The sequence below is a fragment of the Aquarana catesbeiana genome, linkage group LG13 (assembly GCF_042186555.1).
Source record: "Aquarana catesbeiana isolate 2022-GZ linkage group LG13, ASM4218655v1, whole genome shotgun sequence".
Lineage (NCBI taxonomy): Eukaryota > Metazoa > Chordata > Amphibia > Anura > Ranidae > Aquarana > Aquarana catesbeiana.
In genome coordinates this window covers 46,909,516-46,935,014 of record NC_133336.1, presented here as the reverse complement: position 1 = coordinate 46,935,014, position 25,499 = coordinate 46,909,516, and the positions used below count along the sequence as shown (strand labels likewise).

General features: G+C 44.0%; 1 protein-coding gene across 1 annotated transcript in view; it reads right to left on the bottom strand.

Moving 5' to 3' along the window:
- The window catches only part of ABHD12B (abhydrolase domain containing 12B), a 36,704-nt gene extending 16,298 nt beyond the window's left edge, over positions 1-20,406 (bottom strand). Inside the window, exons 1-7 of the mRNA XM_073610720.1 lie at positions 20,054-20,406; positions 7,787-7,911; positions 7,570-7,672; positions 5,678-5,797; positions 4,559-4,589; positions 2,836-2,881; positions 2,632-2,761 (exon numbers count right to left, since the gene is read on the bottom strand). Coding sequence (XP_073466821.1) covers positions 2,632-2,761; positions 2,836-2,881; positions 4,559-4,589; positions 5,678-5,797; positions 7,570-7,672; positions 7,787-7,911; positions 20,054-20,157 — 659 coding nt within the window. The 5' untranslated portion in view covers positions 20,158-20,406. The remainder of the gene's footprint in view (positions 1-2,631; positions 2,762-2,835; positions 2,882-4,558; positions 4,590-5,677; positions 5,798-7,569; positions 7,673-7,786; positions 7,912-20,053) is intronic.
- Between the last annotated feature and the right edge of the window lie 5,093 nt (positions 20,407-25,499).

Below are 25,499 nucleotides of genomic sequence, written 5' to 3'. Positions count from 1 at the left end.
GTTGTCTTTGGCATTAGTATGATAGATTACAGTGAATTCAGGTTATGAGTGAATATGCTTTTCTCAGCCAATCAGCAGGGGTTTCTTTGGCCGCTGAAGCTGCTGGGATAGGCTATTTATTTGGAGAGAGTTAGGTGGTCGGGGTTCTTTCCACTTGGGCTGTGGCCTGGGTGGGTGTGTGTGGAGCAGCAGCAGAGGTGTAGACCTGAAGTCGGAGGCCTAGCCACATGTAAAGAGGCTCGGCCTGAGGGGAGCCTGATCGTTGCCTGGAGGCAAAGGCATAGTTGCCAACTGTCCCTAATTTCCCGGGGCATTCCCGGTATTTAGACCTTTGTCCTCCCGGTCTAAACTCTCATGTAGCAGGTCACTCAGCCAGGGAAGTAAACAAGAGGCGAAGCCCGGAAGGCTGCCAATAGAAATGGATCTGCCGCCAACCCCCCGCCCCCCAGGCTGCTGCCAGTCTGTGACATGTTGTGGGAAAGGCTGCGGGGTGGGGGGTTGGCGGCAACTCCATTTCTATTGGCAGCCACCCGGGCTCCACCTCTTGTTTCCTCCCCTGGTTGAGTGACCTGTTACACGAGAGCTGGTCTTCTGTAATGGCGGCGGAGATCAAACCATGCATGATTATCCGATGAGAGGCAGAGCCAAGGGACTCTGCTGGGGGCACCTGATGTAAGAAGTCACTCCGCTGGGGGCACCTGATGTAAGGAGGCACTCAGCTGGGGCACCTGATGTAAGGAGGCCCTCCGTTGAGGGGACCTGATGTAAGGAGGCACTCCGCTGGGGACACCTGATGTAAGGAGGGACTCCGCTGGGGGCACCTGATGTAAGGAGGGACTCCGCTGGGGGCACCTGATGTAAGGAGGGATTCCGCTGGGGGCACCTGGTGTAAGGAGGCACTCTGCTGGGGGCACCTGGTGTAAGGAGGGACTCTGCTGGGGGCACCTGGTATAAGGAGGGACTCTGCTGGGGGCACCTGGTATAAGGAGAGACTCTGCTGGGGACACCTGATGGATTTTTGGTGGCAGGCGACGTGACAAGTGACATGCTCAGGGCTTCCACTGATTCTGCTTAATGGTGAGTTGAACTATTTCATTTTATATTACAATGTAATAATAGAAATAATGCGCTTCAATCATCCTGACGCTATACCAACCATGTTGCTGTGATGATTGAAGCGCTAACACCAGGTGTTTGGAATATCTTTATCTGCTGATTGTTAAACTTTCTGGAATACACATATTGTGGTGGAAGATCTGGGCCTGTTGTCCCTCCATCCCTCTTTCTTTCCTCCTCTCCCTATCCCTTTCTTTCTCTCTTTCTCTCTCCCCCTCTCTTTCTCTCTTTCTCTCTCCCCCTCTCCCTTTCTTTCTCTCTTTCTCTCTCCCCTCTCCCTTTCTCACTCCATCCCTCGTTCATTTCAGTCTCGAACCATACCCCCTTTGAGCCATGCCTCCTTTAAGCCACACCCAATATGTCATTTAAACCACGCCCATTTTTTTGCCCTGGCACATTTTTCTTCCCCCCGATTGTAGACAACAACTAACGAATGCCCTGCCCCCTAATTATAATAAGACTCTGCCTACAGCCAAAAAAGTGTCCCTATACATTTTTCACAATGTTGGCAATTATACAAGGGAGAAGTTGCCAGAGGGCCAACCACTCTTGTTGCCGGAGGTAAGCGTAAAGGGGATGGAGTTCTGAAGGAGTACCAGAGGAGACTCTTCATCAGCCGGAGACTGTGAAGTAGCTGAGAAAGCTTCAGGAGAGAACTCATCCAAGAACTACAGTGGGTAGCTGTGAGTAAAGCTTGAAGGAGTACAGCAGGTAGCTGCGAGTTGAGCTTGAGGATCTACAGTGGGATACTGTAAGTAAAGTTGTTGCTATAGGAGACAGCAGTTGCTACAAAATACAGATCACTGCATTCAGCTTAAAGGCCATTTTTCTGTATCGCTGTCTGCCTAGTTCTATTTTTGTCCATGGAGTCTGCCAAGTTGCTATTGCATTTGCCTAAGGGTGTCTTGTGCCCTACCCCTCTCCCCCCGTTCCTGTTAAGAGAAATAAAACTCTTTGTTCATTTTTAAAAGTGACTGGTGCCCATCTTTCCACCTTGCACTACACCCACCATGCCTAGTAACCTGAGGAGGAATGTCAGCCCTCCCTGACTCTGGGGGTCACCACTAGGCCTCTGGAGGTCAGGGAGAGCGCTACATCTCTAAAAAGCCCCTGCTGTCTCACTTTTCCTGCAATGAAGCTAACAGAGTGCAGATAGTGCCCCATGAGATTTTCCCCAGTCATACTGGCTGGGGAAAGTGGGAAAGTGACACCAGAATCTGGAAGTGATGTTTTACATGTAGCTATGGTCCTGGGTTTACCAATGGACATGCAGAGCCAAGGAAACATGGCGGGGGGTGCTGGTTGGCATTCATGGGGGTGTGTGAAGTGACTGGGCAACTTGTAAGATACACACTCTTTTTATTTGTAAAGGTTTTTGGTGCACACAAGTAGATTGATACTATTGAGGAATATATCTTAATGGATGTTTTTGTGTTCGGAGTTCAGTTTTAAACTTACAGATAAACTATGATGTCCATGAACAGATTATACAAAGGTCCTGTTGCCAGGACTTACCCGGTGCCCAGAGAATGCCCCCAGAGGCAGACAGGGTTCCCGTGGCTGCGAGTCTTCACCCATTCATATAAATAGACGGAATCGTGGGTCACACCGGCCTCACTCGGTTCACCAGTGGATTCAGCAAAACCTAAAGAATAATGAATAGTGAGGACATGAAGAGGTTGTCTCTTGGCAACAATTAGGGATCAGGGAGTCACAAACCTCTGTAGTCCAGAGCCAATACATGGAAGCCGGCTTCACTGAGAACCTGCGGGGGGATTCCACATCAGGACAACAAATACAAACATGAATCCCTTCTAATTAATTTATATACTTTTCAGATTTTTTTTACTCCTTATGAAATGACCTGATTCAATAAAGTGATTCAGCTCTTAACATAAACTAAATCTCAAATAGAGCAGAGCCCCAGCCAAAACTACCAAGATATAAGATATAGGTTTGTTTGACGCCCCCCACCCTACTGTGCTGAGGGCTTCCACTAGAGGCCCTTAGCTTTTGATGAGCCATTGTTTTTAGCTGTCAATGTGAGCTGCCATTTGTCTTTTCACCGCACTAAATGTGTTCATACTTCACTTAGATTGCGCCCTTTTCTCTGCTAATTTGTTATTCACAGCTACCTCTGTTTCTCCAGAGGTGCTGCACCAAGTGTCTGGGGCCAGCAAGAAGTCACCCTGTATGTTCCAATTGTACTTATGGGCTTTTTGCTAAACTGAATTTTGCTGAATCTTATCTGTGTACATAGGTCACTCATTATGCCATAATTTAGACAGGTGCACTGACAAAAAAATTTGTTCGTTTTAGTTTCATTCGTTTTTTTTTGCTTTTTTCGGAAATTCGAAAAAATTCGGATTTTCGAATTTCCAAATTTTAAAATTTCCAAATTTTCGGATTTTCGGAATTCGGAAATTCAAAAATTTGAACGTCCAAAAATTCGAAGAAAAGAAAGAAAACCAGTAAAATTCTAAATAACTAACTATTAAATTATAGGTATTGGAATTTCCTTTCAAATTTGGCTGTTTGTGAACGTAACAAATACAAATTTATCTGAATTTAATATATAACGCATGCCGCATCTAAACAAATAGAATGGAACAAATAATAAAAAAAAAAAATAATAATAAAAAGGTTTTATTATTATTATTGTTATTTATTATTATTAGGTTGTTACGTTCCATTCGTTTAGATACAGCATTCGTTATTTCAGATAATTCGTAACTTCGGATAAATTCGTACTCGTTACGTTCACAAACAGCCAAATTTGAAAGGAAATTACAATACCTATAATTTAATAGTTAGTTATTATTTAGAATTTTACTGATTTCCTTTTTTTTTTTTCAGATATTCAAATTTTTCTAATTTTTTCATTTCTGAATTTCAAAAATTCGGAAATTCGTAATTTCGGAAATTTCGGAATTAACGAATTTGTCAAAATTCGTTCAAAAACGAATTTGAAACCAAACGAATTGCACATGTCTATGCCATATATTCCTCCCCATCTTCCTCGAATCTTGATGTGCTTTGTGTATTTCTTCCATGTCTGTGCAGTAATCCAGTGAAACGTTACCTCTCTGCAGGAGCTTCCTGTAATAAAGACTGCTCACTTCTGATCTCTCTCCTTGTGCAGGGTGACCGGTCTCGTCTCCGCCCCCTCCTGTAGTTTTCTGCAGGCAGCCTGTAGTGTGTGGGGCTTGCTGAGCCCCTCCCACAACTCTGCCCTCTATACAGGCAATGTACACTGCAGTGATGATGTCACTCCTACTTTAACAAGATAATAAATGGGTTTGCAAAAGGCATTTGGTGCACACAAAATGGATTTCTATCCTTTGCAGCTATTGAGGACTATATTTAAAGGAATGTTCTGTGCCTGGAATTTTCCACTTTAAAGGCAGCAATTCACAGCACAGACATGGAGAAAAGTGCTCACCTTCATTAGCTGCACTCTGTGATCGACAGCCCTGGAGGAAGAAAGGAAAACAAAAAAAGTTGAGGTCTTTGTGGGCATGAAGAATAAGCTTCCTGTGACTAAGTCTTGTAGAGGAAGTCTTAACAGGTCCAACTGCCTGACTGAATGCTATATAAAGTGGTGTATATAGTGCAATCACCTACAGGACCAATCAGAAATCATCTCACTGAGAGTAAACCGAAGTGTGCTGTAGGAGACGGTGTTGCATCCTCTGACCCCAGAAGCCCCCCCCCCCCCCCCCATTGTGTGATTGGCTTACTGATTTTCCCAGAAATCTACACAAAGATACATTGCATCCCCTGCAACAAAATTTTAACTTTTAGTCAGATACTCCCAAAAGTGAAATCACATCCAAAGGGATGCAGACCCTGACACTTTCTTCATTAGATCCCTGCAGGTGCAGCAGCTGATTGACAATTATAAAAATCATTCCCATCCATATTAATTTTGCACATAGATACAGACAAACACACAGGGATTTCTTTAGAATAACAGAAAGTAGGAATCTGCAAAAAAGTTTGTTAAAATTCTTGCAAAGTACATAGATCACCCGGGTTTTTTTTCAATACAAAAATGGAGTTACTCTTGTTTTGTTTGTTTTTTTTCAAAATTGTCGGTCTTTGTTTGTTTATAATTCAACAAATAAAAAATGCAGAGGTGATCAAAAGCTATCAAAAGAAAGCTCTATTTATGGGGGAAAAAAAGGAAAAACATTTTATTTGTGTACAGTTTTGCATGACTGCACAATCATCAATTAAAGTAAGACAGTGCCGTATTGCAAAAAATGGCCTGGTCATGGGGGGGGGTTTAAATCTTCCGAAGTGGTTAAATACAAAGAGTTCTCTGATTGAAAGAGGTGGGGATAAGGGGGGGTGGGGTGACTTTTGCAAAGACACTTTGACTTTCCCCTGAATAAGTGAGATGATGAGGTCTCTAAAGCAAGCGCACAATCTGATTTATAAAAGGATATAATGAAAGGAATGTTTTCTTAATATTCTATCCAGACTGTGGCCCTTCACATGAAACGCGCAGAATAAAGTGACACCGGTCCCTGGTTACGGCAGATCAGCCTGTAATCACCTGGTTCCCCCATTGCCATGGAGATAAATTATAATTGGGTTGTCATCTGCGAGAGAGTCTTCAAACCAGCGCCGGCCCTTTCCTCTCGCTTCTTCCCCCCTGCTGGCAGGCACGGTATGCCTAGGAGAACAAATCGGCGTGATTAATATGCATGCTTCGTGTACAGGAGCCGACTGTCTTCGCTTTCTCATCTCGCTAAAATCCACCGCAATAAAACAAAATATCATTAAACAAATCGTCCGTGAAGTCAGCCGCCATGCTTAGAATCGGCGTTCTTATAATTAACCCCTATCTGTATGATAGCTCATAATTAGACAAATATTTGTTTCCTACAAATGGCTTCATTTCAAGAGAATCTGTTTATTCCCGCTGCTAATTTCATTGTTCAGAGATAATTGAGCCAACCCTTGTTCTTCCGTCATTATGAGTATTCCAAACCCATTCTACTAGACCAGGGCTCTCCAAAATTTCTAAACAAAGGACCAGTTTATTGTCCTTCAGACTTTAGGGATGCCGGACTGTGGCCAGCGGGAGTGGAAAGTTTCCTAGCATCAATGGGAGTCAACTTTACCCCATTTGGTATTACGGGGAGGAATAGTGCCTCATCATTGGTATCAATGGAAGGAATGGTGTCCCATCATTGATATCAATGGAGTTACTCTTTAACGTATAACTAGAGACAAAACACTTTTAAGACAGAGTGAGGGGGGATTAGAACACCAGCCAGGTTTTTATTTCTGTCTGTATCTCCATTGGGGAGATTCACCCCCTCTCTATTTGTCCTGTTGACTGTTATCACCGATCATGAAAACAAATCTGTTGGGAGGAATAGTGCCCCATCATTGGTATCAGCGGAAGGAATGGTGCCTCATCATTGGTACTAGTGGGAGGAATAGTGCCCTATCATTGGTATCAGCGGAAGGAATGGTGCCTCATCATTAGTATTGGATGGAGGAATAGTGCCCAATCATTAGTATCAGCGGAAGAAATAGTGCCCCATCTATGGTGTCAGTGGAAGGAATAGTGCCCCATCACTGGTATAAATTATATTTTTGCAGGGGTCTACTGTTGCTGGGGGGTATATTGTTGTGGACTCTATTATTGTTGGGTAGATCTATTGTTGCTGGGGATCTATTATTGTGGGGGATATATTGTTGTTGTTGGGGGGTCATATTTTGCTGGGGGTTAATTGTTGCTGGGAGTGATCTACTCTTGAGGGAGGGGTCTATTGTTGCTGGCTGCGGGGAGATCTATTGTTGCTGGGGTGGACTGAATATTGCTAGGGGGGTTATTGTTGTGGGGGTCTGCTGTTTCTGAGGGGTATATTGTTCTGGGGTCTGTTATTGCTGGGTGGATCTATTGTCGTTGGGGGATCTATTGTTGCTGGGGAGGCCTATTGTTGCTGGTGGGGGGGGGGTCATATTTTCTGGGGGTCAATTGTTGCTGGGATGGATCTACTGTTGCTGGTGGGAGGGTTCTATTGTTGCTGGCTGCTGGGATATCTATTGATGCTGGGGTGAATTTATTGTTTCTGGGGGGTGTATTGTTGCGGGGGTCTGCTGTTGCTGAGGGGTATATTGTTGTGGGGTCTATTTGTTGCTGGCTGAAGGGAATCTATCTTTCCTGCTTTTCTTGTTCTCATTAGCAAATTCCCTACAAATGACTTAGCACCACAAAATTATACTTGGTTCTGTATTCTCTAAAAGGAGCAATACTGGTAGGTGGGTAGGCTGGGGAACCAAGGGATGGTGCTAAGAGGTGGGTAGGGGGTGAAGACTAGGGGTGGCTCAGAAGTTTGGAGTACCTGCACCCATTCTCTGAGAAAAAAAACCCTGGTTACATCACATAAAAATGCGTGGCCAACTTTGCTTGCACCATGTATGACCACTCACCAGACGCCAATGGTCACCCCTTCGTCAGCTGTGAGGTAGAAATTTGTGGTGTGGTTCAGAAGTGCTCCGGGATTCTTGAAGTCCACAAACAGAGGAATTTTTACTAGAGAAAGAGTTTGCAAAAAAGTTCAAAATCAAAAAAATGTGGGCCCTAGAGGGCCCCGAACATGGACATGGCTAGCAGTTTGATAGGACAATCCTTGCATCTGGTACTCACCCATGTTTAAATATACAACTTTGCCTAGTATTGCAGGGAAGAGCCTGATGATGAAAGGGACACATATATAAATGACAACAAGGCTCACACCAAACCTTTTCAGGTAGAACAACCAATTTGATACACTGGAAGGAAAGAAAAAACATTTAACTGTCAAAAAAAAAAGACATAATAATAAAAAAAAGAATAACATTTATGTTGGTGGAGGAACAGTTCATTGTACATACACATAAATCCAATTTGAGCCCTTGTCTATGGATGGGTCCCAACTATTTTGGGTAGGTAGGAATATTTGATTGGACCGGTTAAAAATCCCTTCGGGTTCACCATTGTTTCCCCTGATAAACTTGGACTGGCCTTCTGTCCTTGGATCTCCTCTCCCATAGAGCGTGTAGTAGACAGGATGAGTGCCATACATCTAATGTGAGATGGGTGTATGATAGCATTGGACCCATAGAAGTGAAAAGCCTACTGGATATACTGTAAGGTGCTTTTTCCTTCAAACAAGCAGATCTGTGATGAAAATATTGCATGGGTGGCTTCTGTTCTGGTCCCAAGCTTTTCTCTGATAATAAAAGGGAGCGCTCGACAGACTGTAAATTCTTGGATGTGCATGGAGTAGCGCCTGGTACAAAAGTTCATCTCATGTAACCCCTTTCAGCTGTGCCTCCTGACCCTTTAAGGGGTTTAGGATGGTGGGTAGGGCAGGATTTATGATCATGTGACTGCTGTGATTGGCTATAACGGTGGTCACATGATCGGAAAGTAGTGATCAGCAGCTTTCTGTTAAGTACAGGTAACGGTGTCAGGAGCGCGCAGGGCACGCACTCTCAGCACAGCTCTATTCACATTAATTCATGCTAATATGTGGCCACTCAGCGCCAGGGCCCAGTCAGGGATCTCATGCAGCAGGTGCTCATTCTTATGCGCATGTGCAGAGTCACGAGTATAAAAGCCCAAGACTGGCAAGGACTAGTATGCGCACACAAATGCGCATACATTCGGGCATGTGCGCGCACACATCCTCAGATTCTGGCGCCCAGCCACCTATTTAAACTGAGAGTCTGCCTGGCTTCAGTGCTGGATTGTCTTCAGCTTTGGTTCCCGTGTTCCAGACTCTAATCCATATCTGCTAACCTTGTTTCTGCCCTGGCTATGTCTGACACCTCTCTTGGATCACCCCTGCCTATTATATCTGCTTCTCGCTTATGCTGGCGACCTCGGCTTGGATTTGTGACTACATTTCTGCTTCCCGATTTGGTACCCCACAACCAGCATGTTACCGACTTCTGCCTGTTCCCAACCTTGAACCTGATCCTGATTCTGCACCTATCTGCCTGGCTCTCCCCGAACAAGGCTTGTGGCCAGACTCCACACCACCATTGGAAGGACTCCTGGGTCTCCAAGCTACAGCTCACTCCTACAGCTTCCAGGCACCTGCGCTCTTCCACTGGACTAGCAGTCCATGTCTCCACTACCAGGGGTGTTTGGATGGGAATTGTGTAAGATGGCCACCCTCATAATCTTGGGTTCCACAGTCAGGTACATGACAGACCCACCTGCTGAGAGCCCCCATAACTGCCTGCAGTCGGCGCCAAGGGGTTAAAGGACTTTTTGGCTGTCTTTTTTGTCACCAGTAGATGCTAGTCTTCATCAAGTCAAAGTAGAACTATAAGAGGAGTTAGGATAAACAGAGCTTAGACTTTTTAGGCACAAAATGTACAAAAAAAAAAGGATTTTTATTATAGAAGCATAAAGAAAAAACATGTTAAAATCCACATTGATAGACCAACCAAAAATATATAAAATATTGCAACTGTATATAACCTTAATGCAACTACATGGAATATGAAAAAGAGGAAATTTCATAGTAACAGTAAATCCCAGAGTGCGTTTATATTGCAGTTTGACAAAGACTATCTTCAATCCAAACAGGATAGACAGATATCCGAAAGGATTAAGCATTACACCATGGAGGACTTTCGAGCACTTCGTGATCTAATGCTTCTACCGGAGGAGAATGAGAAGCTGGATACCATTAGAAGTGAGTTGCCTCCTATCTCTGTCACGCCAACACCAATACCCACTGCTAAATTAAAATTAAAATCCCAAAGATTTCCTGACTTGATGACTAATCCCAATGTGTGGGCTTTTTTGTTGAGCACAGTCAACAATATTAAACAGATGACTATTACTGCCAGACACAATAATTTAACACGGTCACAACTACAGGCTATCCAAATATTACAGAATCATCCAGATCAAGGCAGCTGACAAAGGGGGTAAGATTGTTTTGATGACCAAAGCCAATTATGAAAAGATGTGCATGAATATACTATGTAACAAAGACTGGTATTCACAGATTTCCATGGCTCTGACTTCTAAATTTAAGACTGAATACCTATCCGTTATCAATTCTGCCCACCAGAAGGGATTAAATGATCAGGATTTTTAAAATTACCTTAACATATGAACCCTTGGGAGGCAACTTTTTACGCATTGCCAAAAGTACACAAGAACCTGATACTGCCCACCGGGAGATCCATCGTGTTGGGTATTGGTTCACAGACAGAGAATGCTAGCCGATTGGTCGACTCCATTCTTATGCTCCACATGTTGGGTTTACTGTCCTACACTAGAGACACACTCGACCTCTTCAAACATTGGATTGGTCATCCCTCCCGATGCCCTGCTCATGACTTTGGATGTTGAGGCTTTGTACTCCAGCATCCCTCATGAGCAGGGCATCGGGATGGTTCGTACCTTCCTACATGAGAAGGACCATCACAAATGGGAGTACTGTGAGTTTATATTGGACCTGCTTTATTCTGACCTAGAACTGGTTCAGATTCAAGGAGTCCCATTACCTCCAGGTGCAGGGGATGGCTATGGGCACATACTGTGCACCAGCCTATGCCAACCTGTACCTGGGGGGTGGGAACGCATTCTATGATGATTCATTGTCATCATTTACCAATCATGCATTATGTTGGATGCGCTATATTGATGATATATTTATTATTTGGACGGGCACTCAGGACTTTAATGGCCACTTTTTGACATCTTGAATCGGAACCAGTTCAATTAAAAAATTTATAGTCGCTAGTGATTCTCATTAGATTACGTTTTTGGATTTTACAATTTTTCAAAGACCAAGACAATTGTCTAGCCTCTGGCATAGATCATTGAGAGACAAATTGTGTCTAGTTATTATTCTGCCAATCTTATTTTCAGACAAGTTCAACATGGCATCAAAAGATGTGGAAAATGTTCCTCCTGTCCATGGATTTCCGTGGGCACTAGATTTATGCTCCCGAATGGAGAAATCTTTACCCCGAATTTCTGTGCGGATTGTGACACACAGGGTATTGTAAAGCTCCATGCTTTGTAAATTGGAGCTTTTTTACGTGGGAAACCAGCCAGGCAATTTTGGCAAAGAATCAAGGACCACGTATACTATTCAGCTAATGGTGAAATGTTGACTGCCATTAGTAGAGATTTGGATCTCTACCATAATTTGACGTGTCTTTGGTTTCTTTTATTGCCCAGGCTGTGATTCCCAAGGACCCCAGAGGAGGCGAATGGGATAAACATATCCTCCATAAGGAAACCACTTGGATTGGGCGTCTTGATGCCACACATGCCCCTGACATCAATGAGGCCCAATCATACAAACGTTTTTTCTATATTTCTATTAGGTATCGTACCTTCCCATTTATTCTGTATCCACTTCGGACAATTATTGACCTTATTGCCCGTTGTGGTTGATACCCCCAGTGGCCTTTCATGATTCGGTTCGGTTTTCAATTATAATTATAATTGGCAGGGTTTCTCACCCTGATTACAGTACACCTACCTATTTTGCATTTTCTGTCCGTATTAATGCTCTCAAAATTAACAATATAATATTGCTTTTCAACCACCCTTCTCTCTATCGTTTTATAAATGTATTATCAGATTGTATTAGATGTCTAGCAGACATACAGGTTGCTATTTTTATGTTGGACTTTTTTTTGCTATATTTGACATCTCATTAATTGTTACTGTAATATTTTTTGGTATCTTTACTGTTGTACCTGGCCTTCCGTTTTTCTCTTCCCTCGGTGGTCAGTGTGTCTTGGTATCCCCCATTGGCGAGTATTGGCTCTATCTCATCACTATGCGGCTGCCCAGCGCTATATCCTGTATACTCCTTAGTGTACAGTATGTGGCGTGTGGAGGACCAGCTGGACGGCACTGTCCTCTTCCTTGGTCCTCTTACATCACTGCTGGTCTGCTATCTGTGCTCTGTGCTGTGCTATTTCACCATCTGGCCAATGCGCAGGCGTGGGTCTGGGCGTATGCGCAGTGGCGTTTTGCGGCCGGTCCAGATGACGTCATCCATGGCTTACGCCGATTGGTTGATTACGGGTGGGGCATACATACTAATGCACACTGTCCTCAGCGTCCTATCTGGCAGCACTCACCTGTTGTGGAACTGCAGCGGCAGTTGGTGTTTCTGAGGAGCTCCCGTGCAAGGTATTTCATATTGTAGCATTTGAATAGCTGATTTTACCTTTATGATCATTATTATCTCTCTGTGACAGACTTCCTTTTTCTTTCCTCATTCCCAGATTACCCAACATTTTGCCTGGTTGGGGTTTTGGCTTTCTGGCCATACATGGTATCTTTAACTACTGGCGTTAACCATTACAAATTGAAGATTTTGGGAGTGTTCCCCTTGTGCCATATACTTTACCTATTTCTGGCTTTTCACAACAAATACCCATTTTGCCATCCGCATTTGCTAGCTATTCTTGTAACTGGTGAGTTTTACCTGCTACTTTTTCCTTTAAGTGTTGCCCTATAGGAAGAATATACATTTACTATATATTTTTTTACTTGTTTATGCTATTGCCTGTTATAGATTTTTTATACTTAACTACACTCTTTGACAGGACTACCACTCCTCAGCAGCTGCCCTGCATTTTGTTTGTAGCTGCAATTTCTTTCTACTATATAGTAAGTATCTTTCATTTGATTGGTTGACCACTATTGTATCTCTATTTATATGTGTCCCCTCTGCAGTAAGATAATGGACATTACCTAGTTGTCCATTTATATATTTTATATACATGTAATAGGCACATTTGCCCTATGTCCTACCGTTTCCTTTTCTCTTCTTATCCTTTCCTCTTCTCCCTTTCCCCTCCTTTTCCCTCTTCTCCCCCCCCCCTCCCTTTCTTCCCCTATTTTATCTATACACCTTGTAGTTACAATATTAGTATCATGTTATGTACACACCCATAGTTGTTTGGTTTGCCTGTCTCGCCTGTTTGGGTGTCCCATGCTCTGGCCATCCTTGGGATGGGTGAAACGGAATGCTATATACTGGATATATTATATGTGTAAATTATATATTTTCTTATGTTTTCTCTTTTCCGCATTTAATAGTCACCCTAATGCTCCTGAAGAAGCTCATGGCGCGTAACATGTAGAGCAAGATCAAGTTTACATCGCTTCGCTGCAATATAACCGCAATCTGGGATTTACTGTTACTATGAAATTTCCTCTTTTTCATATTCCATGTAGTCGCTTTAAGGTTATATACAGTTGCAATATATTAACCACTGGTTGGTCTATCAATGTGGATTTTAATATATGTTTTTTCTTTACTTTTCTATAATAAAAATATTTTTTTTGTACATTTTTGTTTGTCGTGCCTAAAAAGTCCAAGCTCTGTTTATCGTAATCTTCCTTAATCTGAATGGGACGTGGCACCTTTTATCCTTTGTAGTATCCACAGTACCACTCTGTGATGATACAGAATCTGCTTATTAAAGTAGAACTATAGGCAAAACTTTCTTTTTCATTTTGGATAGAGTAAGGGAGGGTTATAACCCCTGTCAAATAATTATTTATTTTTTTGCCATCTGTGTCCCATTTCAGCAATTTCCCTTCACTTCCTGTCCTATAGCCAAATAGGGTGTAAGATGAAATATCTGCAAATTTAGTGATTGTAAAACCTTAAGGTTTTTTTTATCCTAAAGGGGTTATTAAATCAGTGCTCTCAATCACTGCCAGCCCCTCTGCTCAGATAACCTGTAGTATACACTGTATCCTGTAAAATTAATCTTCTAAATACCTTATCTCTTCTCCCTGATCAGCGGTCACATGACCACCCGTTGCTCTCTTCCTCGGTTTGTACTAGGGAGGGAGGGGCTGAGATCTCCCGCTGACGTATGTTGGGCGGTCATGTGTTCTCCCTCTGCATAGGCGTCGTTAATAGGGGGCTATTGAGGCTGGAGCCCCGAATGTGGGCTCAATAGCCCTGAGTGCCTAAGCGGGAAGTAGCAGTGGCGGCAGCCGCATTTTACTTTTGGTGTAATGCGCGGGGAGTCAGGAACGATCTGATCCCGAGCAGGATCACTATTTATAAGGCAGCATATGCGTCTTATTGTGCCAGGCTAGGGGGGCGATAAAATGCGCCTGTGAAGACATCCCAGCGCTCTGTGCAGAAACAGTTCTCTCTCCGCCCCGTCTCTCTGTAGTACATACATCGGAGGAAGAGAGCGATGGGCGGTCATGTGACCGCTGATCGGGGAGAAGCCGCTTGCTGTGGGGGCACTAACAGGAGGGAGGGGCCAGGAGCAGTGAAGAGGGACCTGAGAAGAGGAGGATTGGAGCTGCTCTGTCTAAAACCAACTGCATAGAGCAGGTAAGTATAACATGTTTGGGACAACCCAAAATTTAGGATTTTCTCTTACTTTCACTTTCAATGATACTGGTAACAGGACAAATAGAGAAGAACTATATCCTAAACGGCGGCACAGACTGCAAAAAAAAACTGACAGGTGTTTTAATTCATCTCTACTCTATCCAAAACGAAAAAAAAAAGTTTTGCCTTTAAACTTCAACACAAGTTCCCTAGTGTATTCAGTCGTGACTCTACTACCAACAACTGCTCAATCCCTAAAGAGGACAGAGGCTTTTTTCCCCTGAAATGCGTTGGCTGTATTTGACGCTCTTAACCCTTAAATGTTTTAAAAAGTCCTTTAAATGAGATTAACTTTTGTACCAGGCGCTCCCCCATATACAACCACCAATCTAATTTGAGTCCAGTAAGTCTTTATAGCATATGGCAAAAGGTTTTTGGGTAAATCCAACACATTTCAGGGACTCACCACTCCCCCAATCGGGGCTTAATGCTGGCAGTAATGGAAGAGAATATAAAAGTAAAGTGTTTGTACAGATTTGAGTCAGCAGACCGGCAACCAGAATTAGTATGACCTTATTGTATTTTAATTTGTTCTCCAGTATTCTCTTTAATTACTGCCAGCATTTATAGTAGTTGTAAACCTCAGACATGAAATATGAACAAAGCATATCCCTCTGTAGTGTGCACTTGTCTCAATTAAGAGCTCTAAGTGTCATTTCTGTCTGCTGCTTCGTTCCTCTGCTATCAGCAAGAGTCACATCTGCCAAGTTTTCCTGACACTAAGAGAAAAAAGTTGACATAGGAGGGAGCTCGGGGTGATTGACAGCCTCAACTCTGTTCCTGTGAGCTGTGTTAAGGGGGAGGGGGGGGGGGGTGTCCCTTCCCTCCAATCAGCTCTCAAAGCTCTCCTCACTGAGCTCTGAAGAGTGTAACTTCAACTCTCTGTCCCTTTTTTTCTGAACTTTCAGACAAGCTTTACAATTTAGCATTTTAAACAATTGTAGAGAATAGAGAGCTTCAGATAAACAGGTACAACTTATATAGGAGGATTTGTGTAATCTGTGTATGACCTGAGGCTAGTCACTTCACTGGGTATATGTAAAGGTTTACAACCACTTTAAGCCCTGATGAAGGTGAAGCTTTGAAACATGTAGGCTTCGCTTCTGAACTCTTGTCATATATGCAATAAAGACTTAATGGACTACCATCAGATCTGTGATGTTCTCATCCTTTCTACACTCTTCAGACTACTTCATGGACCCCCAAGAATACCACAGTTGACAGAGCTGCCTTAACAATTGGATTTCCTATCTTGGCATGACTTAAAACGGTAGTGAAGCCTACCTTGTTTACCTGTACCTACAGATAAGCCTAAAATAAGGCTTACTGTACCTGTGGGTACAGTAAATACACAATATTTTCAAAAGTATTGGGACGTCTGCCTTCACACGCATATGAACTTAGATAGATATATAATATAATTTTACATACATATACGTCTTGGTCCGTAGGGTTCAATATTGAGTTGGCCCACCCTTTGAAGCTATAACAGCTTCAACCCTTCTGAGAAGGCTGTCCACAAGGTTTAGGAGTGTGTCTATGGGAATGTTTGACCATTCTTCCAGAAGCGCATTTGTGAGGTCAGGCACTGAAGTGAAGAGAAGGCCTGGCTTGCAGTCTCTGTTCTAATTCATCCCAAAAGGCGTTGTATCGGGTTGAGGTCATGACCGCCCAGGCCTCCCTATGTACACAGGCACCCCCTGTGTATTGGGTTGAGGTCAGGACTCTGTGCAGACCAGTCAATTTCCTCCACCCCAAACTCACTCATCCATGTCTTTATGGACCTTGCTTTGTGCACTGGTCCAAATCATTTGGTGGGGGGGGGGGGGGATATGGTGTGGGGTTGTTTTTCAGGGGTTGGGATTGGCCCTCATAGTTCCAGTGAAGGGAACTCTTAAGGCATCAGCATACCAAGGCATTTTGGACAATTTCATGCTCCCAACTTTGTGGGAACAGTTTGGGGATGACCCCTTCATGTTCCAACATGACTGCGCACCAGTGCACAAAGCAAGGTCCATAAAGACATGGATGAGTGAGTTTGGGGCGGAGGAACTTGACTGGCCTGCACAGAGTCCTGACCTCAACCCAATACACAGGGGGGGCCTGGGCAGCAGGAGAAAATTTATGGTGCACAGGGAGGGTGATCGGTGTAGTGGGGTGACAATTACTGGAACCAGTCCCATGTATGGCTCTCTGAAGCAGCTGAAAGCCAACAGGGAGGGAGAGAAGAAGCCAGCTTTCAGCTGCTGCAGAAAGAGCCATAAAGGGGAATGGTTCCAGTAATTGCCCCATCTGCCCACGAGCTGTGCCGAACACCCTCCCTGCCCACATCCGTTTGATTCACCCTGCTGCCTGGGCCCTATACATAACCGCCTTATCCATAGGCCTGCACCCAATCAGCATCCTCCTTTCATCCTCATGTTCTGTAATTAAAACATAGAAGGTCTCATAGGACTGCTGTTCTGTGCAGATCTGGACACTTTTCCCTTCAAACACCATATATCATGAGATCGGTCACATGGTGGCTGGCTGTATCTGTTAAGTTCTGCTGAGTATACAATACATGTAGTCATGTGAGGACAGAAATCAGGGTGCAAGTACACACAAGGGTTAGTTGTGCTGCCCTGTAGTGCCAAAAAATTGTGAGGGTACATTTTTTCATAAGTTGAGGTATGTTGGCAGACCATTCAGAATAAACAGGCTACCTTGACCCAATGTTCACCATAACAGGTGTCTTCCTCGGAAGATTGGATTTTCCATCACCTTCTGTCCAGGAGACGATGGTCACCAGGACAAATCAAGAGGTTGAAGTACTGGAATGTTAAATTGGCGGCAATGGGGAACAGACACCAGAGGGTAAGGGTTGGGTTACACTTTTTTGGGTTGGGCGTTTTATTTTTTACTACAGGTATACTGTAACCCCAGCCTAACCATGAGCCCAAAGCTGGCATTTAGGGCTTTGGGTTACACTTTTTTCAAAGTAACTGAAGACACATGGTTAATTTACTGGAGAGTGCAAAATCTGGTGCAGCTGTGCATGGTAGCCAATCAGCTTCTAACTTCAACTTGTTCAATTAAGCTTTGACAAAAAACCTGGAAGCTGATTGGTTACTATGCACAGCTGCACCAGATTTTCCACTCCCCAGTTTTAATAAATCTACCCCATAGATTGGCTGCGGTGATCAGTCATCAGGAGATGGGATCTAATTTACCTTCAAACATGGGATTGAGCCCATTTCACACTGCCGCGACTTGAGAGTTCAAAGTCACATGACAAGTCGCACCCCAATAACTGCAATGGAGCCGTTTTAATCAGTGCGACTCAAGTCGCTCCAACTTAGAAAAATGTTCCTGCACTACTTTTGGTGCAACTTCAATACGACTTGCATTGACTTCTGTTAAAGTAGTGTGGACCCAGGCTCAGTCAACGAAATTGCACGTTTTTTTCTTTTCAATTTTGTCAATTTGATGGAATCTCTCAATTTATTGCCACATTTGAACCTTACAATTGACCAAAGTCTTGTCCATCGTGGGTGGTAGAGTGCTTTATTTTTGGCCATTACATGCCTTACGCTGCGCACTCACGAGCGGATTTCTCATCGTAAAAAGATATGACGGCTTTTCCGATGGGATTCTGCTCAAGTTTGCCTTGCATACACACGGTCACGCAAAAGTTCGCTGAAATTACGACAAGAACACGGTGACGCGCAACACTACGCAGAGCCAAGAAAATGAAGTTTAATGCTTCCGAGCATGCGTCAAATTGTTTCCGAGCATGCGTAGGGATTTTGCGCGTCGGAATTGCCACAGACGATCGCCTTTTCGGATAGGAACTTTTCCCGACTGAAAAATTGAGAGCATGCTCTCAATCTTTTGCTGGCTGGAATTCGGCAGGCAAAAGACCGATGGAGCATACACACGGTCCCATTTTCTGACAAAAAACTCTCATCGGTCTTTTGCGAAATTCCGATCGTGTGTATGCGGCATTACTCCTTATTAGCATTTTCTGGTGGCTGGAAAGTGGTTGAAGTTGACTGAAAATTGTGACATGAATGACTAAACTAAAGCAGCATCAAACCCAAAACCAAAAATGTAATATGTTGCAGCTTACCAATCATTAGATGTGGTGACTGCATTACTTTTTCTTTGGGGGGGGGGGGGGCTGGCTTTTTTCCCTCTGTTTTTACCTGGGGACCTGGCCAGTAACACACCTTCTATATTAGAGTGCCCCCACTCTGGATGAAGGCGCACAGCAAACAGCTGCATTGTCAGTCTCGGGGGGATGGGAGTGTTAAGTGTATTAGCCGATTTAAATACACAAAATAAACCCAAGATAATATTCCTGCACTTGCAAAAAAAAAAAAAAAACTGTACACCTTAGTGACAAGAAACAAAGTAAAACAAATGCAATAAAAGCTCAATTAGGTCTACCAGACAGCAGCTAAATCACCAATCCAAGAAGGATGTGGAAAAAGCTCTAGCCAAACAATAAAAAGTGCAATATTCTTGTGTTAGGTATAAGTTAATAAATGACATAAGAGACACAATAAAAGTGCATCAAACATATGATGAACTCATCCTAAATAAACATATCTGTGCAAATAAAGTCCATATAAAATGTGCAAACACTGTAAAAAAAAAAAAAAAATTATAAAACAAATATATATTTTATAGGAACACTCACACTCTCATTTTTTTTTTTTTTTTTTTATAATATGTTTTTTTGCACATTTTATATAGACTTTATTTGCACTATGTAAAGGATTAGGATGAGTTCATCATCATACATTTAATGCACTTTTATTGTCTCTCTTATGTGATTTATTAACTTATACCTAGCACAAAGATATCACACTTTTTATTGTTTGGATGGAGATTTAAATACACTAACTAAATGAAGCCAAACTCCGGCTCACATTTTATAGACAGTTTTTTTTTTTTGGGGGGGGGGGGGGGGGATAAAGGTTTTACATGAATAAATAGGAGCTCATCATTTTAACCACCCCTAGCAGGGTCAAATGGTTTGTCTGATCCATGTAAACTGATACATTCTGCTGGAGAGCTTGAGCTTTTGAAAAACAACAGGACTTGCTGGCTGGATCACCAGCTGAAAGTAGAAAAAAAAAAAGAAAGCCTAAAAAAGAAAACGAATGCAGCCATCACATCTAAGAACTGATAAGCTGCAATATAAGAAATGCTTGCTTTTTTGAGTTAATATTGCTTTAACCCCACCACTAAACTCAACTATACGCTTGGCCCTAATGTTATCAGTATCAAAAACGTATCCCATCAAGCCAGTAGTGCCACCCATATCCCATCAAAATGTTCTTACGCCACAATTCACACCGCCCAAAACTTGACAAAAATTGGAAAAAAACAACATTTTGCTATCAGATTTATTTTTCCAGTCCTGTATAGTGGTCACCGGTGTTCCCAGCGCTGATACACAGATCAAAGTTCAGATCTATGAGATGACGTTATGATTATCAGTACTAAGTACGCACACTCACCGTCTCTTACTCCTGTGGGGGGCTCCCCTATAGTCTTCCTGTGCTCCTTTCCCAGAGGTCTGTGCTCCGGGACCCCCTTTATGTGTCCCCTCTCTCCTTTTCATGTTGCCAATGGCTGTCTGACTCCTCTGGCAGGGCTGCAATGATCACACACTCTCCTCTAGGTCAAAGGATAACCCATATCTTCACTTCCTCTCTGGTTATGGCTTTCACAAGCAGATCACATTAGTCTTCAGGGTCCTAATGAGCACACCCATTCTAAAACCTGAAATCAGAGTTGTCACTTATACAGGCTATGCAGGGGGAATCAATGGGATTTCGTTGCTCCACATTTTCTCTAGATCCCAAAATAAATCGATATGTTACCAGAATTTAAAGTGATTGTAAAGGCTCTTTTTTTTTTTTTTTTTTATAATAACAAACATGCCTATACTTACCTCCTCTGTGCAAGGGTTTTGCACAGAGTGTCCCGATCCTCCTTTTCTGGGGTCCCCCGGCGGCGCTCCTGGCTCCTCCCCACATCAAGTTCCCCCACGGAGAGCCGCATTCCATGGGGGCACTTGTGCGGACGCACTCCCGAGTCCTGCTGCTCCATACCTCCCAACTGTCCCTGATTTGGAGGGACTGTCCCTGATTTGGAGCAATGTCCCTCTGTCCCTCATTCCTCCTCATTTTGTTCTGATCTATATAGTTATACATAAAATGCACTTTTTATCTATCAAAAAGTGTGTTCCAGCGCTAAACCTTTCATCTGATTTCTAAATGGCTGCATTTGTAAATTCCAAATGCCAACATAAAGGAATAGTAGTGGTAAAAAAAGCACTTGTTTTTTTGTACAATTCTCCTTTAAGGGGCATGGCAAGGGGTGTGTCCTATGCCTGCATACTTTTGCTGATAGGTGTCCCTCATTCCCATCTCAAAAAGCTGGGAGGTATGCATGTCCATTGACACAGACAGCAGGACTTGGCCCCACCCCCCATCCCTGGATTTGATTGACAACAGCGGGAGCCAATGGCTGCTACTATCAGTCTATCCAATGAGGACCCGAGACAGTGGCTGGAGCTGCTCTGCTCATCCTCGACGCTGGAACGATCGGGTTTAGGTAAGAAAAAAGGGGGCTCTGTGCGGGTGGGGAGCTGCAGCATAGATTAATATTAATATTAATTATCTATTAATATATACATTAATAGAATGCATTAAGGTGAAAAACCCTGAGTGTTCACAACTCCTTTAAAGTGTTACTAAAACCACAACAGTAAAATCAGTCTGTATATGTAGTAAAGCATGCTTGCTATACTCACTGTGGAACCTAAAGGGTTAATCCTCTGCATTGTGTAAAAAGGCTGTTTGATCCTGTCTTCTCTGATCTGCCCCTTCTTCCACTGACCCCAGAACATGTCTGGATAAGACAGAGCATTAGGAGTCAGGCTGCACATGCTCAGTTTGGTGTGTATTGCTAGAGAGTTTTTTTTTTTCTTGGGAGGGTGCATGTGATCAGCACTGTTGTAAGAGTCCACGGCTTACTACGCATGCACCAATGGCTGGTTGTCGCAAGAGGTAATCCGTGCCAACTGAGCATGCGCCAAAGACACCTCAGGGCGCCAACCCGCACCTGCAAAGAATACTTGATGGAAAAGGGCAGGAAAATGCCCAGGACGTGCACAGGAAGTGACATCAACCTGATGGAAAAAGGCAGGAAAATGCCCAGGAGGCGCACAGGAAGTGATCTCAAACTTCCCTATATAAGCCCAGCCCAGACACTGCCAAATTGCTGGATTATTTTCAGTCCCCCCTTGTTCCTGTGCTAGTGTGTGATCTGTCTGAACCTGTTGTGACCTGGAAACCTGTTTGACTACTCTTGATTGCTGCTTGCCTTTGACCTCGGATTTGTACCTTAACCATTCTACTTTTTTGCCCCTTTTGTACTCAGCTGCCAGATTGGAACCGACTCTGGCTTGGATCTTGACCATTCTTCTTCTGATCAACCCTTTTATGCTTCATTGCCCAACTGGACTTGAGCTTGGATCCCGGACTAAGGCTTGCACGGTGCTCCGCACCCTTGGCACCCCTGCCACTCGGTGTCCCCACCAAGTCTCTGTCTCCATCTCCAGAGGCCTATAAGGACCCGAGGTGCAAGGGAGACCTCCCCACTACTTTGGTCTCATATCAGGAACGTGGCCCCGATAGGACAGCTCGGTGTAGTATGAAAACTCCTCCTACAAGCTTTACCAGGAACTGATAGAAGTCACAAGACTGCTATATACTTCTGATAAGAAATGGTATTTAGAAGTTTATAATTACTAAAACGATTGCATTTCCATGTTCTGTGTACTGTGGGAGACCAGATATAGTGAATGCAGGGTCCTGGGTTTAGTAACACTTTAACTAGAACATTGGTACAACAGTGCTGTATCCCATAGTGATTATTCTCATGTTTAACCACTTGGTGAGCGCATAACTTAGTTATACGGTGGCAGTGCGGCTCTCCTGCGCCAGATCACGTACCTAGTACATGATGCAGCACTTCCAGGTAGGGGGCGCGTGCGTGATTAGCACACCAAGGATTCCTCAGAAGGGTCCAAAACGTATTCACATGGTCACACGGTACACATACGGCAACGTTTATACGTTGTATACACCCCTCCTAAAGCACCTCAAAGATGCTGCTTGCAGGACTTTTTTTAACGTCCCACAAGCGCACCACTCCCAGGGCTGGACTGGGACAAAAATTTGGCCCTGGACTTCACCCAGACTGGCCCACTTTGACAGGTCTCTCCCATGCCGGCTTGCCACCCAAGCCCCCCCCCCCACTAGCTATTAGCCGTTCTACATTATTTCTCTTATAGGCAGTATCAGTGGGGAAGCTAGACATTATTTCACCTGGGGCAAAGAATCAGTTTGGCGCCCCCCCCCCCCCCAATGGAACAAGATTAGGCAGGAAAGTGAGGCCGCCCTCCTTCCAGATCGTATGATGAGCTTCTAAGTGTTGACTCCTGAGCATCATGTCTGTATTCAGGCGCGCTGCATAACTAGCCAGGGAGAGAAGGTGAGCACTGCGGGGGGGGCTGGGGCAGAGGACTGGAGGGAGGCAGCGGTCCACTGTCACTGAAATCGGCCCACCGGGAAACTCCCTGTAGTCCCAATGGCCAGTACATGCCTGACCACTCCAGTGTGAAAGGTAGCTCTGATGGAAACCCATATGTAAGGGGGGACTCTGATGGAGACCCTGAAGTAAGTGGGACTTTAATGTAGGTTGGAACTCTTAGGGGGGACTCTGATGTAAACAGAGCCATTACAAGGGGTGGACGAGAGGGACGAGTGCCCTGGGCGGAGTGTGAGAGGGGATGGGTTCAGGGCCCTCTTTAACGCAGAGCAAAAGCAGCTGCCCCTGAAGCCCGCACTGCCTTAGAACAGTTCTCCCGGTGTAGCGGTCACGAACACAGCTGTGCCGTCCTCCCACGTTTGCTCTCCCGGTCGGGTTAACACAGGTGGCCACACTGACAGGGGAGGAGAACAGCTGCGGGCTGTGTGTGTTAAGTGCCGACTCGTCCTGCTTCTCCCTCTGTCAGGAGCTGCAGGATCAGAGCGGCTGGCCTGTGACAGGGAGTGAGGCAGAGCGGTCGTCCGTGCTCCCCCGTCCCGTTACCCCCCTAAGACTTCTATAGCACAGCACGGAGTGGAGTGTTCTGGCTGTATGCTACAGATCTGAGACTGTGTGTTGGAAAAAGAGCGCACACACATACCAGAAAGGTGCAGTGTCACGGAGTGAGGATGGGATCTGTGAGAAGGAGGGGGAGGAATTTGTGAAAAGAGGTGAGAACTCTAAAGGGAGGATCATAATGGTGGCCAGACGTGGGGGGGGGTATGGATACAGAGGGGGTTGTGGACAGGGGGGGATACAGAGGTGGCTATCTGAATAAGTTTTTGATCTGCTGTGTCTATATGTGTATAAGCCACATTTCTTTGTTTTATGCATTTCTCCAGTATTGTCTTGTAACTTGCAGAACTATGTTCAAAATGTAAATTCAATAAAAACTTAAAAAAAAAAATCTGCCCAGCTGTGTGCCATTGTGACGTATATTGTCGTACGCTGGTCAGCAAGCGGTTAAAGACGGCCCTGGGCGGTTAGTTAGCAGGCATAAGAGTAACAAGTGTGTGTGTGTGTGTGTGTTCATGTAAAGGGTGAAATACTGTGTGTGGGGTGATAATTGAATTTGTATTGTTTTAAGTATATTCTTGTCTTGAAACGACCTTGATTCTTTCTTAAAAATGGGGGGGGGCGGCAGTTTGCCATCTTCGCCCTGGGCACCAAATGGCCTTGTCCCAGCACTGGATGTAAGGGGGACTCTGATGGGGACCCTGATGTACAGGGGGGACCCTGATGTAAGAGGGACTCTGATGGGGACTCCTAAGTCAGACTCTGGTGTAAGTGTGGCTCTGTTGAGACCCTGATGTAGGGGAACTCTGATGTAAAAATCCTAAGGTGAACTCTGATGTAAGGGGGGCTTTGATGGGGACCTTTAGCTAAAGGGGGGGGGGCTCTATTGGGGAGCTGATAGAGGGGTATGGCTCTGTTGGGGACTCTAATGTAAGGGTGGACTTCTAAGACAAACTTTGATGTAAGGAGGGCTCTGATTGGGACTCTGATGTACTGTAAGTGGGATTTTCTTAGGGGACTTTGGTGGGGGTTCTGGTGGGGACTCTGGTGTAAGGAGGCCTTTGTTTTGTTCTGAGTCATATTATGCTGTTTAAAAAAAAAAAAAAAAAAGAATTGAAATAAAACGTACTCATTCATTTGTTATTCATCAAGTTATAAAACTGTTTTTCTTGGGTGAATATCTGTAAAATACACCATGTGACCTTCGTAGTGAAAAGATCAGAGACCCCCCTTCTAAATAAACGCCTCGGCCTGACACTGCCCCAGAACTGGTATAAATATTGAATAAATCAATTCCTTTTATCAGCAGATTTGCATTGTTTTGGCAGTTGGCCCAATACAACACCATAGTGAATTCCTATAAAATGCTATATTATTCGGTTTGGCAAAAAGCCTGACAAATGTTGCCATGGAAACAGAACTAAATAACTCACCGATGGTATCAGGTGTTCACAGGGGAGGAGAGGCCGGCACCAGCTGCAGTGAGCAGAATACAAACCATACATACAATATTAATGGACAGATACAGTGTGAGCGCCGCGGATGAAAGCCAAGGTTTGCACTGCCCATGGTGACTAATCAGAATTCGGCTGTCCGTGTCCATGCAAGGGTTAAGGAAAAAAATAAAATAAAAATAATATATATATATTATTATTATTATTATTATATTTTTTTTGGTTCATAATAAAGTAAGTTCTCAAGTACTTTTAAAGTTTGTTTGTTTTACTGTATATACATGTGTATGCCCGCCCAAGCGTATGACTTTCTTTACTACGCTGCTATGGGCTC